Genomic DNA, 14,975 nt, shown 5'->3' with positions numbered 1-14,975 from the left:
CACTAAGTTCAGCTAAAAACCTTAGACATTATATATAAAACAAACATAAGACTATGAAAGATGACGAGAAGAAGGCAGACTGGCTAGACCTCAAGACCTGAAGAACAACACAGCAGAGAATTCCTTAGATTTTCTTTTTGCTTCATGTATCCCAAGCTGGGTGCTGGAGAAGCCATCCACCTAGAAACAACACACAGACAAAGGAAGGCCCAACAAAAGCCTACTCTCTCTAGGCAAAGGACCGGGAAAAGGACAGTCCAGCGGGACAGAAAAAGTTACAGACAGTAACGGCTGTACTCCAGCCACACCCTGCAGAACTACAGCCCCTCTTCGACCCCTGACTGCAAAGGCTGAGTGGAAGCCTAGACTCCCACCCCATCCAGCAATAAGGAGGTGGCATACCCCTTTCCCCACTGGTACTGTGTCAGAGGAGGCCAGCTAAAAGAGAAGATTTAAATAAGATGCAGAGTCTCATAATACCCAAAATGTCTAGGATTCAATTTAAAAAATCATTGTACCAAGAACCAAGAAAATCTCAACTTGAATGAAAAAAGACAACAAATGCCAACACGAAAATGACTCAGCTGTTGGAATTCTATGCTAAGGATTTTAAAACAGCTATCATAAAAATGCCTCAAGTCTCAGCAGAGAAATAGAAGATATAAAGAACCAGATAAAAATTTTAGAACTGAAAACTACAATAACCCAAGTAAAAATCTCAGCGGGTAGACCTAACAACAGAAGAAAGAATCAGTGGATTTGAAGATAAATCAATAGAAATTACCCAGCCTGAACAACAGAGAGAAAATAGCTTGGAAAACAAACAAACAACAACAACAACAAAAACAATAAAATAGAGTCTCAGGGACCTGTAGGACTATAACAAAAGATCTAGTATTTGTGTTGTCAGAGTCCCAGAAGGTGAGGAGAAAGAAGGTAGGACAGAAAAAGTATTCAAAGAAATAATGGCTAAAGTTTTCCAAAATATGGCAAAAGACACAAACCTACAGAGTCAAGAAACTGAATGAACTCCACACAGGTTGAACCCAAAGAAATCTATGTCAAGATACATCATAATCAAACTTCTGAGAACTAAAGAAAAAAAAAAAAATTGAAAGCAGCAAGAGAGTGATGACACCTTACATATAGGGGGAAAACAATTTGAATGACTGAATATCTCATCAGAAACCACAAAGGCCAGAAACAAAAAGCGCAACACATTTCGGGCCCTGAAAGAAAAGCGTCAACCCAGAATTTTATATTCAGCGAAAATCACCTCAAGAGTAAAGGGGGAGTAAAAGAATGAAATTAGAACATTTTTCTCACACCATATACAAAAACTCAAAATGGATTAAAGACCTAAATGGTAAGACTGGATACCATAAAACTCGAAGAAAATGTAGGCAGAACACTCTGACATAAATTGTAGCAATATTTTTTTGGATCTGTCTCCTAAGGCAAAGGAAACAAAAACAAAATTAAACAAATTGCACCTAATTAAACTTAAAAGCTTTGGCACAGCAAAGGAAACCACTGATAAAACGAAAAGACAATCTACAGAATGGGAGAAAATATTTGCAAATGATATGACCCATAAGGGGTTAATATTCAAAATATATAAATAGCTCATACAATTCAATATCAAAAAAACAAGCAACCTGATTAAAAAATGGGCAGAAGACCTGAATAGACATTTTTCCAAAGAAGACATAGAGATGGCCAACAGGCACATGAAAAGATGCCCAGCATCGCCAGTTATTAGAGAAATGCAAATCACAACCACAGTGAGATATCACCCCACACCTGTCAGAATGGTTATCATCAAAAAGACCACAAATAACAAATGTTGGCAAGGATGTGGAGAAAGGGGAACCCTTGTACATTGTTGGTCTGAATGTAAATTGGTGTAGCCACTGTGAAAGCAGTATGGAGGTTCCTCAAAAAACTAGCAATAGAACTACAATGTAATCCAGCATTCCTACTTCTGGGTATTTATCTGAAGAAAACAAAGGCACTAATTCAAAAACATACATGCACCCCAATGTTCATAGTGTGTGTGTGTGTGTGTGTGTGTGTATGTATGATATCACTCAGCCATAAGAAATAATGAAATTTTGCTATTTACAAAAATATGGATGGACCTGGAGGGTATTATGCTTAGTGAAATAAGTTAGAGAAAGACAAATAGTGTATGATATCACTTATATGTGAAATCCAAGAAATGAAATGAATGAATATAACAGAACAAACAGACTCACAGATACAGAGAACAAACTAGTGGTTACCAGTGGGGAGACAGAAGGGGGAGGGGCAAGATAGGAGTAGGGGATTAAGAGGTACGAACTACTATGTGTAAAATAAATAAGCTTCAAGGACATATGTACAGCACAGGGTATATAACCAATGTTTGATAATAACTTTAAATGGAGTATAATTATAAAAATATTGGATCACTATGTTGTACACCTGAAACTACTATAGTATTGTAAATCAACTATACTTCAATTTGAAAAATGACAAAATTGTAAGGCATTTTAAAAAAGAGTAAAGGGGGAAATCAAGACATTCACAGATGAAGGATAACTAATATAATTTGTCACCAGCAGACCTAATCTAAAAATAAAAAGGCTAAAAGGAAACCATAAACAAAACAAAAAGACAACCCACAGCATGGGAGAAAATATTTGCAAATGATGTGACCTACAAGGGATTAATCTCCAAAATATACAAACAACACATGCAGCTCAATATCAAAAAAACAAACAGGACTTCCCTGGTGGCACAGTGGTTGGGAGTCTGCCTGCCAATGCAGGGGACACGGGTTTGAGCCCTGGTCCGGGAAGATCCCACATGCCGCGGAGCAACTGGGCCCGTGCGCCACAACTACTGAGCCTGCGCTCTAGAGCCTGTGAGCCACAACTACTGAGCCCGCGTGCCACAACTACTGAAGCCTGCGCACCTGGAGCCCGTGCTCCGCAACGGGAGAGGCCACTGCAACAAGGAGCCGGCGCACCGCAGTGAAGAGTAGCCCCCACTCGCTGCAACTAGAGAAAGCCTGTGCGCAGCAACGAAGACCCAACGCAGCCAAAAAAATAAAATAAAGTAAAATAATAAAATAAATAAATATGTTAAAAAATAAATTGTTAAAAAAAACAAACAACAAACAACCCGATGAAAAAATGGGCAGAAGATCTAAATAGACATTTTTCCAAAGAAGACACACAGGTGGCCAAAAAGCATATGAAAAGCGATGCTCAACGTCGCTAATTATTAGAGAAATGCGAATCAAAAGTACAGTGAGGTATCACCTCACACCAGTTAGAATGGCCATCATCAAAAAGTCTACAAACAATAAATGCTGGAGAGGGTATGGAGAAAAGGGAACCTTCCTACACTGTTGGTGGGAATGTAAATTGGTACAGCCACTATGGAGAACAGTATGGAGGTTCCTTAAAAAATTAAAAACAGAGCTATCATATGATCCAGCAATCCCATTCCTGGGCACATATCCAGAGAAAACCATGATTCAAAAAGATACATGCACCTCAGTGTTCATTGCGGCACTATTTACAATAGCCATGTCATGGAAACAACCTAAATGTCCATCAACGAATAAAGAAGATGCGATACCTATATACAGTGGAATATTACTCACCCATAAAAAAAGAATGAAATAATGCCATTTGTAGCAACATGTATTGACCTAGAGATTATCATACTAAGTGAAGTAAGTCAGACAAAGAAAGACAAGTGTCATATGATATTACTTACATGTGGAATCTAAAATATGATACAAATGAACTTATTTACAAAACAGAAACAGACTCACAGACATAGAAAACAAACTTATGGTTACCAAAGGGGAAAGGTGGGGGTGAGGGATAAACTGGGAGGTCAGGATTAACATATACACACTACTATTTATAAAATAGATAATCAACAAGGACCTACTGTATAGCACAGGGAAGTCTACTCAATACTCTGTAATAACCTATATGGGAAAGGAATCTCAAAAAGAATAGATATATGTATATGTATAACTGAATCACTTTGCTGTACACCTGAAGCTAACACAACATTGTAAATCAACTATACACCAATATAAAATAAAAAAATTTTTTTAAAAAAGGCTAAAGGAGGATCTCCAAACAGAAAGGAAATGACAGAAGAAGAAATCTTGAAACATCAGGAAGGAAGAACAATGGAAAGACTAAAAACATGGATGCAGTAGACTTTCCTTCTCTTGAGTATTTTGAAATATGTTCGACAGTTGAAGCAAGACAAAATACTGTTAGATGTGGTTCTCAATGTATGTAGAGTAGATATTTAAGGTTATTATAAACAAGGGAGGGTAAAGGGAAGTAAGGTTTCTCTATACTTTACTCAAATTGATAAAATGTCGACACCAGTGAACTGTGACAAGTACATACATGTGTATAGTGTAATACCTACAGCAACCACTTCAAAGGGTATGCAATATAACACACTCAAAAACAATATAGGTAAGTCAAACTGGAATTCTAAAAGATGTTCAAGTAGCCCACAGGAGGGCAAGAAAAAGAAGACAAAATGAAAAACAGGGAACAAACAAAGCACAAATAAAGAGGCAGACAAAAAAAGTCACAAAGATGGGCTTCCCTGGTGGCGCAGGGGTTGAGAATCTGCCTGCCAATGCAGGGGACACGGGTTCGAGCCCTGGTCTGGGAAGATCCCACCTGCCGCGGAGCAACTGGGCCCGTGAGCCACAATTTCTGAACCTGCGCGTCTGGAGCCTGTGCTCCGCAACAAGAGAGGCCGCGATAGTGAGAGGCCCGCGCACCGCGATGAAGAGTGGCCCCCGCTTGCCACAACTGGAGAAAGCCCTCGCACAGAAACGAAGACCCAACACAGCCATAAATAAATAAATTTTAAAAAAAATAGTAAGATGTCTATTCCTTATGACTAGCAGCAAACTTTAAAAAAAAAAAAAGTCACAAAGAAATTTCCAAGTCTCATCAAATATATAATATGAACTTGGTTTCCTAGGTAGCATTCCCTCTTCTGTGTTGTCACAGAATCCCGTAGAATCTCCTCTCATTGTTATTGTAGCACTGCATTAATTTTGTATTTACTACCTGCCTTTTACCAGCCTTTCTTAAGGATGGGAATTGTATATCCCTGTTTGTGTAGCCACAAAGACTAATATAGTACTCTTTCAGTAAGTGGGGGTAAAAGATAAAGATTGCAACAAATTTAAAGATATCAAACGTGGAAAAAAATCTATGAGTCCATTAAAGATAACCCTCCCAAATCAATTCTAATTTGTCACCATTGGATATTATTGCACCAAATTCTTAGTCTAAAAATTGATAATTAAAGAGAAGGCTTTCAGAATTTATCCTTTTTAGTATTTCAGAATACCCAAATAACCCTAGTCAATGAAGTAAATCTCTTCTTTACAGAAGAATTCCTGCTAATGTAGAAGGAATGACAGAATTAGAAAATCACCATTTTGTAACTCCCAATTAAATACTTGATTGAGGCAAGGATCACCAGTGATGATAAAGCCATTAGGTGAAAGGTTGATGTGATGTGAAACTGGGTATTTGCGTGGTGCTAAAGAATCACCACATGTAAACAACCCAATGTCCCTCTGCTGGTAAGTGGATAAACATGCTGGTATGTCTACACAGTGGAATACTACTCAGCAATAAAAAGGAGTGAACTGATTGATAAGCATAACAACGTGGATGGTTCTCAAATGCATTATGCTATGAGGAAGAAAGCAGACACACAAGGCTACGTGCTGAAGATTCCATGTACAGGCATACCTCGGAGTTAACTGCAGGTTTGGTTCCAGAACACTGCAGTAAAGCAAGTATGGCAATAAGGTGAGTCACATGAACTTTTTGGTTTCCCAGTGCATAGAAAAGTTTTGTTTACACTATACTGTAGTCTATTAAGTGTGCAATAGCATTGTGTCTAAAAAAACAATGTACTAATTAAAAAATACTTTTTATTGCTGGGGGTGTGGGCGAGGGATGGATTGAGAGTTTCGGATTGGCGGATGCAAACCATTATATATAGAATGGATAAACAACAAGGTTCTACTGTATAGCACAAAGAATTATATTCAATATCTTGTAATAAACCATAATGGAAAAGAATATGAAAAAGAATATATATATAAATGTATAACTGAATCACTTTGCTGTACAGCAGAAACTAATACAACATTGTAAATCAACTATACTTCAATAAAATAAACTTAAAAAATACTTTATTGCTAAAAAATGCTAACCATCATCTGACAATGGAGAATTGCCACAAACCTTCAATTTGTAAAAGAAAATGCAATATCTGTTAAGTGCAATAAAGTGGAGCGCAATAAATGAGATATGCCTGTGTATGATATTGGCAAAAACTGTAGGGGCAGAAAACAGATCAGTGGTTGCCAGCAGGTACGGTGTAAGTGTTGACTAAAAAGGTGCATGGGCAAATTTTGGGGGGGGTGATATAAATGTATTATCTCTTGATTGGGGTGATGATTATGAGTGTATGAATTTGTCAAAACTCATACTCTAGGGACTTCCCTGGCGGTCCAGTGGTTAAGACTCCACGCTTCCAATGCAGGGGGGCACAGGTTCAATCCCGGCTGGGGAACTAAGATCCTGCATGCCGTAAGGCACCACCAAAAAAAAAAAAAAAAACCTACCAAAAACAAACAAACCAAAAAACTCACACTCTAAAAAGGATGAATTTTACTGTATGTACATTTTAACTTAATTTAAACAAACAAAAATAGACCAACAAAACAAAGAAATCACCCCATAGATTACTTAGTGGTCACAAGGTGTGAAACATACCTTTACAACACAGAAGTCTGGCTGTCACAGCCTCACCAGTGATCAATTTCAGCCTCACTAAAGTGAGACAACCAGATGTTGGGCGCCTCCTAATGTGATGCAGTTTGGAGTACAGAGCAGCACCTAGGAGACATATGTATTTCCAAGCTTTAGATCTAATTTCCGGTGTGCAGGGAAAACTAGAGATAGAGGAACAAGTTAACAACACCCAAGGAAACATCAGACAAATCCAGAATGTGATGGGGCATCTCAAAGGACAATTGGCTTGGAATCTTCAGAAAGGTCAGTATCATGAAGACCAAAAAAAAAGGAGGTGAGGTGGGTAAGAGGTGGGGAGGGTGGTTCCATCTAGATTAAAGTGACTGAAGAGACATAGAATCCTTATTTGGTCTCTGCCTTGAACAAACTAGCTATCAAAGACATTTTGCGGACAATTAGGGAAATCTGAATGTGGGCTATGTATTAGGTAATATTAAGAAGTTATTGTTGGGACTTCTCTGGTGGTGCAGTGGGTAAGACCCCGAGCTGGAGTCGATCCCTGGTCAGGGAAATAAATCCAGCATGCTGCAACTAGGACCCGGTGCAGCCAAAATAAATACATAATAAATAAATAAATATTAAAAAAAAAAGTTGTTAACTTTACTAGCTCGATAAAGGCATTGTCTCATTTAAAATACTTCTGTCAAAATAAATGAATAAATAGATTAAGGGGAGAGGAAGGAGAAGTAGTATGGATCCTGGCTGTGGGTCAGGCACCAATGCCTGCTACACTTAGGATGAAAGGCCAGCTCCTTACAGAGGCCTCCAGAGGTCGGACCGGACCAGACCTGACCTTGCTTGGGTGTCTGTCCTCACCTCTCAGCACTCCCCCCAGCCACCTTCTTTGAGTGGGCCAATCGCTCGCTTTCCAGCCTCCAAGCCTTTGCATTGGCAGTTCTTTCCGCCTGCCGTAACGACTCGTCCCCTCTCTTTTCCGGATGGCTCCTTCTGAGGTTTCAGCCTAAATGTCATTGCAGAGAGATCCTCCTCCACATCGGAAGTAGGTTCTGCTCTCGGCTCCTGCCTTTGGCTGCTTGGCTACACTTCATCACCCGTGGTGATGATGTTTACTTGTTATGTCTGACTAGCGTTGAAACTTAGAGCCACCACCGGGTCCCCAGAGCCTGCATTTATCGCGCACCTGTTCGCGCCCTGCGCACAGCTGCAGGCGCCTCTGCTTCGGGACGGTGCTTCTGTTTCCTGCTGGGAGTGCCGACCCGGTCCCGGACTAGCCGGGTGGCTTCTCACAGCCACAGAGACAGCTGCAACCCGGCACCTCAGACCTGACGCCGGATCCCGCCGTCGCCGGGCAGCGGGAAGCCAGGTTCTTCCGCCACCCCCCAGCCAGGTGACTGACCCAAAGCCTTTCCCACACCCCAGGCCCCCCAGCTCTGGGACCCCACCCGGAACAGTCTTTGCCACCTACCTGAGGAACTACACTTCCCATCAGGCGCTGGAGCAGCGACCGCAGCTCCCAGTGTGCTCTCAGGATCCGCTCCGCCCCCGGCCTTAACCCCATAGTGGCTGCAGGCTGGCGGGAGCGGCGCGGAGCCCAGGTAGCCTGGGGGTGGGCCCGGGGTCGGGTTGTGTGTGCAGCAGAGCTGAGGAGAGGACGGGATTGGGGGCCTTGGGGAGGCAGGGAGCCAGGGTTAACCGAGGACAGGCAGCGGGGGTGGAGGAGGGGGGTGGGTGGGAGGCGAGCCATAGAGCGTCCGCCCCTCGGGAAATTGAGAACCTGGAAGTTCACCTTTTCCCGCAAAACGAACACTTTCGGGTGCCAGGTCCGGGGCGGCGCTGAGGTTGCGGCGGGGGCGGGGTGAAAGCAAAGAAGTCTGCCCTGGCTAAACGTCCCCCTCTGCCCAACACATACCTTCGCCTTCGATCTGGCGAAGAGGAAAGTGGCAAACTCTCCTCTCTCCGCCAGCGAGGGTGAGGAAGGGGAGTACGCCTCTCTCGGCCCGAGGCGCTGACCGGGGCGCTTCCTATTCCCCCCTGGACCATGGGCTGGAGCTTGGGGAGCCCTTCTGACGCTCCTATCTCCTTCCTCGAAGTCGTGTGTACCTGACTCCAGCGCTGATGTACCTGGAGACACGTGCCTTCCCTCTTCCTTGTCCTCGCTATGGTCCTGCCCAGTGGGTGGTGGCAGGCCTCCACACTGCCGGCTGAGCCTCTGAGCAACCGTTTTCCCAGCTCTTCTCTTCCAGGCTCATTCCCTCAGTCATTGTGACAACCTGTGCAGGCCTGATTCCAAGCGGTGGGGTGATGAGCAAGCAGAGCTTCCACTCTGGAGTGGGAGTGGAGGTAGAGGCAGAGAAGAGATGATAAAATAATTTCAGGTTCTGGGAGTGCCACGAAGAAAGGAAAACATGTAGGGGGTCGGGGGGTACTATGCTGCCTTGGATAGGGTGGTCAGGGAGGTCCTCTCTCAGATGTTCCTAGACTGAGGGGGGACAGCAGGGGCGAAGGCATGGGGGAAAGAAGAGCAGTGTGCTTGAAGCAAGTGAGTCAGAGGGAGCGTGGGAGGAAATGAGATGACAGTGTGGGCCCGGGAAGGATCTGGACGTTATTCTAAAATCAGGAAGGGTTCATGGAAGCCCATGGAAAGTGTTAATGAGCAAGGCAGTCACATTTCCCTAGTCTGAGCTTTCTCACCATTTTCGGGGGGCTGGGGGGGAGGGTTGTGGAGCAGGGGCTGTGGCCAAGCCAGCTGATTTCCTGCCAATTATCAGTTGACCATGGCCCCCTCTGACCCTCTGAAAACTGGGAGTGATAATTGCTACCTCACTGGATGCACACCTGGCCCAACCTGCTGTCATCCTCCCCCACAGGGCCTGGCCACCCCTCCCACAGAATGCCTGAGGGCCCTGAGCTGCATCTGGCCAGCCACTTTGTGAACGAGGCATGCAGGGAGCTGGTGTTTGGCGGGTGTGTGGAGAAGTCCCCTGTCAGCCGCAACCCTGAGGTGCCCTTTGAGAGCAGCGCCTACCACATCGCAGCTTTAGCCCGAGGCAAGGAGCTGTGCCTGACATTGAGCCCCCTGCCTGGGGCCCAGCCCCCACGGGGGCCACTGGCCCTCGTCTTCCGCTTTGGCATGACTGGCTCCTTCCAGCTGGTGCCCAGCGATGCGCTGCCACCCCATGCCCATCTGCGCTTTTACACGGCTCCCCCTGGCCCCCGACTTGCTCTCTGCTTCGTGGACGTCCGCCGCTTTGGCCACTGGGACCTCGGGGGCAAGTGGCAGCCAGGCCGCGGGCCGTGTGTCTTGCTGGAGTACGAGCAGTTCAGGTAGGGCCAGCACCAGGTGTGATGAATACAGTCCTGGGCTCCAGGCCTGGCCGTTAGTGCCTCGGTGGCCAAGAAGAAGCGAGTTCCAGCCCCCTTTGAGCTTCAGTCCCTTCATCTGTAGACCAAGACAGTGTCCTTTCCTGGGGACAGCTCCCTGAGCTAATGGATGTGGAAACCCAAAACTGACGTGGGAGAAGGTGGGAGCAAGAGGTGGATGAGGACATGGCCAGTTAGTGTGAGAGCTGGGTCTCAGGTCAGCATCCCACTCTGTCTTTTGGCACCCTCCAGAGGCTAAGATGAAACGTGGAGAGGCTTTAACAACCTAAGAAAGAGGCTGAGCAGGAAGGAACTGCTTCAGGGGAGTGGGGAGAGGACTGCCTAATGTGGTTTCTGAATCAGACTGTGGTCGCCCACATTCTGCCTATACCCACTGGTCTGTGTCCCGTGGTCTCTGTGCCTGTCTTCTGTCTGAGGGAGGGGTAACGGCCTCACCTGGGATGTGATCCAGGTCACATAAGATGGCACAGTGTCAGCCACTTCCCTTCCTCTAAAGATAAAACATGTATGAGTCTCTGCTTCGTGCCAGGCCAGCTCTAAGTGTTGGGGGTTCAGCAGTGATCAAGAGGGATGTGGTCCCTGCTCCCACAGAGCTAGTTCAGGTAGGGCAGGGGGAAAAAGGGGACTAGATTAATTCAAATAGACACATGCCTGAAGAAAAATCCAAGAGGTAGAAAATGACTTTGAGCTGTGGAGGTGGGGGGAGGAAGAGGGCGCATTAGGAAAGGCCACCCCAGGTGACGTGTGAGCTGAGGCCTGCCTGATGAGAAGGAGCCAGCTGTGCATAGCTCTAAATTAAAAGCAATCGGACAATCACAAACACAAAGGCCTGGAGTGGACTTGGCAAATCCTTTCTTGGGGAAGGCACGCCTTCGGCTGCCCCCTGGGGTGGGTCAGGGCGTCTCTGGTGCCACAGAAGGCAGCAGACTCCTGGCCTTCCCAGGTATGACCCCAAGTGCACCCCTAGGGAAGTGTCTGTGTTGTCTTGGATTTCTCCCACTTCACCTTGTCTGGGGAGTCATGCCACAAGTTAACTCTTTGCCAGCCGAAGCTTCTCTCACAAGATGAGCATTTTGGCTTGTTTTGTCCCCCAGCTACGGAGCCTGTGGGGATCTGCCCCCCTCAGGGATCTGAACACCCAGGCCAACCTTCCACTCTTACCTTTACCCCAAAAACTCTGTCTTCTATTTCATTTGCTTCTATTTCATCTGCTTCTATTTCATCCCCTATTTCATTTGCTTCTCATGCCCATCACTGAGTCAGTCTTGCCATGATCCCTTTCCACAAAGAAACGAGATACATGTACCCTTCATGGTGGTGAAGAGAGACCCATGACCCTTGGAGGTGGGGTGGGAGCTGCTGGGGCACTCACCAGCCAGGGCTTGCCCCCTCACTCCTGCTAAATAAACAGAGCCAGTACCAGCTTCCTGGAAGATCTTCAGCTTCTTGAAAATACCTGACCCCACCAATATCAAATCTTCATATCTAACCAACTAGAAGTCCTAGACAGGGAGTTCCAGACTGTGGACACACCTGAGGTCCTGTGATCACCTTGTTCTCAAAAATGTCTTGAGTCTGAGGCACTTTGGTGATATACACACCACATACCTAGACTCATGTGTTTTCTTGAACATGCTGCTTTTGACTGGTATTTTTTTACCTTTTGTAATGCATTAAAATCCCACACTGTTGTTCCCATTTAACAGAAAACTGAGGTTCCCGCTGCCAAAACACCGAGGCTGGGAAGAGGGGAACTGGGACTCCCCATTTCCTTCCCTTGCACCCAGGAACGGGTTCCCCCAGGTCCTCTCCCCTAACCCATTGGGAGGCAGGGAGGGGTGGGGTGGGCAGAATGGGTCTCATGTGCCCAGACTGTGTCCCTCCAGGGAGAATGTGTTACGAAACCTAGCAGACAAGGCCTTTGACCGGCCCATTTGTGAGGCCCTCTTGGACCAGAGGTTCTTCAATGGCATTGGCAACTATCTGCGGGCAGAGATCCTATACCGGTCAGCAGGCAGGCCCTGGGCACGAGGGCTGGGGTGGCTGGGTGTGCCCACATTCCCCACTGCTTAGCATGGCGCCCTCTCTCCACCTCACGGCAGGCTGAGGATACCCCCCTTCGAGAAGGCCCGCACGGTTCTGGAGGCACTGCAGCAGCGCAGGCCGGTGAGGCTGCAGGGAGGGACACACGCACCTATCAGTGCAGGCCGACAAGGGTCTGGGCTGGGTCAGGTGTCTCCAGCTTAACGCAAGCAGGTCCCTTCTCGGCTTCCAGCCTGTTTCCCCATCTCTTCCAGCCTGTTTCCCCATCTCTGCGTGCGTGTGGGAGGTGATGGGGGGCAGATGAACTGTCTGAGTCCTGCCATGCAAGGGGTCTGTTGCCTTCTGAGTCAGCGGTCAGCTGACCGAGGGGTCAGCTGCCTTCTGAGTCAGGGGTCAGCTGACCGAGGGGTCAGCTGCCTTCTGAGTGGCCCTGCCTCATGCTGACATCCAGGTCCTACCCCTTGCCTCTTCTCCAGAGCCCGGAGCTGACCCTGAGCCAGAAGATCAGGGCCAAGCTGCAGAACCCAGACCTGCTGGAGCTGTGCCACTCAGTGCCCAAGGAAGTGGTCCAGCTGGGTGAGGCCTGGGAGGCAAAGATGGCCAGCTAGGTCTGCTTTGGCATATCGTGTAACCTGGGACAGTTCCTGCCCCTCTCTGGGCCTGGTTCCCTGCCTGGGGAATGGAAGTTTGTCGACCTAGTCGTTCCTAAATGGACTAAGCCTCCTTCCCTGAGCTTCACGTGTCGGGTGTCTATGTCCCCTGAGCTGCCCATGAGGAAGGCAGGGCAAGGATTCTTAACTCCAGGATGGGAAAGCCATGGCCCAGAGTGGGGAAGACACCAGCCTGAGGTCACACAGCTGGAGGAGAGAGAGCCTTGGCCCCCTGACTCAGTCCATCAGCTTGTAAATCTGAGGTCTGAGCCAGGTCTAACTGGGCTTCCCACCACCGCCCCCCAGCCTAAGTCAGCCCTCTGACCTCCACCTGGCTCCTCTGTCCCACAGGGGGCAAAGGCTATGGGCCGGAGAGCACGGAGGAGGACTTTGCTGCCTTCCAAGCCTGGCTGCGGTGTTATGGCACGCCGGGCATGAGCTCCCTGCGGGACCGGCAGGGCCGCACCATCTGGTTCCAGGTTTGGGCTCTAATGCTCACACAGGCAAACGGAGCCCTAAGGAAGCTGGTGGGATGCAAAGACCTGGGGTCGCACTGTTCCTGAGGATCTAAGCTTTCCCCTAAGCTACGCCCGTCCCCTCCTCTGAGTCCCAGGGTCCCAGCTAGTGGAGCAGCCCAGGGCAGGGTTACCTTGCTGTTGGCTCTGACCTGGGGGGGAGGGGACGGTCAGAGAGTTTTCCTAGGGGAGGGGCTTCACTGATCTGGAAGGACAGGTGTGAGTTCTGCCTCTCCAAGGAAAACTACCCCTGCCAGATTGACTGCTGAATTCTCCTGATTCCATTTTAGGGGGATCCTGGACCCTTGGCGCCCAAAGGTAAGCTACGCCTAATGTAATGAGAGGAAAAAGGACTAGTTGCTTGCAAGGGCTACAGCACCCTTCTCCATCCCAGTCCCCACTCCAACCCTGGGCGGCACTCCAGAGTGGGAGCATGGGAGTCTAGAGAAAGGGGGCCGCGGCCACAAGACCCTCCAACCTCATCAGCAACTGTATCCTGCAGGGGGCAAGTCCCGCAAGAAGAAATCCAAGGGAGCACAGCGGGGTCCTGAGGACCAAGTGGAGGTATGTCTCCCTGCTCCTACCCCCTCCCTACACCCTCTCCTGTCCTGGCTGCACCTCCCAGGCCAGGCTCTTGGGCAGCTCCTTCCCTTGACAATGGAGGGCAATGGTGGGTCCTAACCAACCTATGACCTGCTGAGCTCCTCAGGGACCCGTGTCTTCTCCACCCAGAACCCTCCACTTCCAAACAAGGCCCCTTCAAGGACACGAAGGGCACGGAGAGGCCTTCCTGAGCAGACTGCGGCCCAGCAGCCCGAGGGGACCAGCCTCCAACGGGACCCAGAAGCCCCCCGTGTCCCTGAGAAAGGGAAGAGGGGGAGGCAACCAGCGACCTCAGGTGGGCCTTCCTCAGCATCTTCCTCTAGGGAGGGAAGGGGCACCACCAAAACGGGCTCTCCAGGAGAGGAAGGGACGGCAGTGCGGGTGGGAGGAACACGTCGACAAAGGTGGTAGGGAGGCTGTTGGGGCAGAGTCCTCAGCCTGGGGTCCGAGCTGCCACCTCACCTGTCCTCCCCACAGGCCGCCGCAGACCCCAAAAGATCAAGGCTGACACCCCATCCTTGGAGCCTGAGGAGACCTCAGCCTCTTAGCAGGAGGGTCTCCTTGCTTGCATCCACCCCTTCCTGCTGCCCTGGATCTGGGCCTGTGCGGCTTCCTGGAAGTTGCAGGGGACTGGCTGCCCCTGGCCCTGTGGCCATTCCCTATACAACTATGATGTTTTTAATTGTACCCATTGTCCCCATTTTTTAAGCCCACGTGAAAAATGCTGTAATTTTTAGTAAACTGATAAACCTTGAACTTCTTGGGCTGGCTGCAGGTCTGGGAAAGCCTAATGTGGAGGGCCTGGTGCCCAGCCCTGGGGACAGGAGGGCCACTGCCTCAGCATGGCAGACTGAGCCCCATCCCAGGCCTCAAGGCCCTGGCTCTCAGGACAGTCTGCCTCTGCAGGGACGGCCCTTCAGAGGTGGTGCAGAGACCCA

General features: G+C 48.1%; 2 protein-coding genes across 15 annotated transcripts in view; one reads left to right on the top strand and one right to left on the bottom strand.

Annotated features, from left to right (window-relative positions):
- Positions 1 to 9,087, bottom strand: part of LOC132359220 (taste receptor cell protein 1-like) — a 76,147-nt gene extending 67,060 nt beyond the window's left edge. For 4 of the 8 annotated variants that reach the window (XM_059912737.1, XM_059912739.1, XM_059912741.1 and 1 more), the window contains exons 1-2: positions 7,701 to 7,807; positions 6,846 to 6,968 (exon numbers count right to left, since the gene is read on the bottom strand). Coding sequence is in view for 3 of the 8 variants with exons in the window: in XM_059912739.1 (XP_059768722.1) it covers positions 6,846 to 6,968; positions 7,701 to 7,773 (196 nt within the window). In the remaining 5 variants the exon portion in view is untranslated. Of the gene's footprint in view, positions 1 to 6,845; positions 6,969 to 7,700; positions 7,808 to 8,025; positions 8,285 to 8,754 lie in introns of those variants that run through there. The other 4 variants (XR_009500761.1, XR_009500762.1, XM_059912734.1 and 1 more) reach the window with 2 other exon arrangements.
- Positions 7,793 to 14,793, top strand: NEIL1 (nei like DNA glycosylase 1). 7 transcript variants are annotated; one of them, XM_059912731.1, is made up of 11 exons: positions 7,793 to 7,884; positions 7,973 to 8,232; positions 9,713 to 10,169; positions 11,933 to 12,232; positions 12,329 to 12,392; positions 12,746 to 12,845; positions 13,271 to 13,398; positions 13,725 to 13,752; positions 13,937 to 13,998; positions 14,167 to 14,332; positions 14,515 to 14,793. In XM_059912731.1, exons 3-11 carry the CDS (start codon positions 9,736 to 9,738, stop codon positions 14,583 to 14,585), a joined length of 1,353 nt encoding a protein of 450 aa, XP_059768714.1. In that variant the 5' UTR covers positions 7,793 to 7,884; positions 7,973 to 8,232; positions 9,713 to 9,735; the 3' UTR covers positions 14,586 to 14,793. The 7 variants fall into 7 exon arrangements, 6 of the variants coding, with proteins under 6 accessions (XP_059768714.1, XP_059768712.1, XP_059768713.1 ...); XM_059912729.1 differs by lacking the exons at positions 7,793 to 7,884; positions 7,973 to 8,232 and adding an exon at positions 8,283 to 8,440; XM_059912730.1 differs by lacking the exons at positions 7,793 to 7,884; positions 7,973 to 8,232 and adding an exon at positions 8,603 to 9,185.
- Positions 14,794 to 14,975: the final 182 nt, after the last annotated feature.

Source organism: Balaenoptera ricei, chromosome 2 (genome assembly GCF_028023285.1).
Source record: "Balaenoptera ricei isolate mBalRic1 chromosome 2, mBalRic1.hap2, whole genome shotgun sequence".
Taxonomy (NCBI): domain Eukaryota; kingdom Metazoa; phylum Chordata; class Mammalia; order Artiodactyla; family Balaenopteridae; genus Balaenoptera; species Balaenoptera ricei.
This window is presented reverse-complemented; position numbering and strand designations above follow the sequence as displayed.

Bases quoted from the DNA above. Each gene is read 5' to 3' on its own strand.
- NEIL1 (XM_059912728.1), top strand. From the start codon at position 9,673: ATGCACACCTGGCCCAACCTGCTGTCATCCTCCCCCACAGGGCCTGGC. The intron at 12,393-12,745 runs GTGAGGCTGCAG...CCTCTTCTCCAG, and splicing joins CACTGCAGCAGCGCAGGCCG to AGCCCGGAGCTGACCCTGAG. The intron at 13,999-14,166 runs GTATGTCTCCCT...TTCTCCACCCAG, and splicing joins GTCCTGAGGACCAAGTGGAG to AACCCTCCACTTCCAAACAA.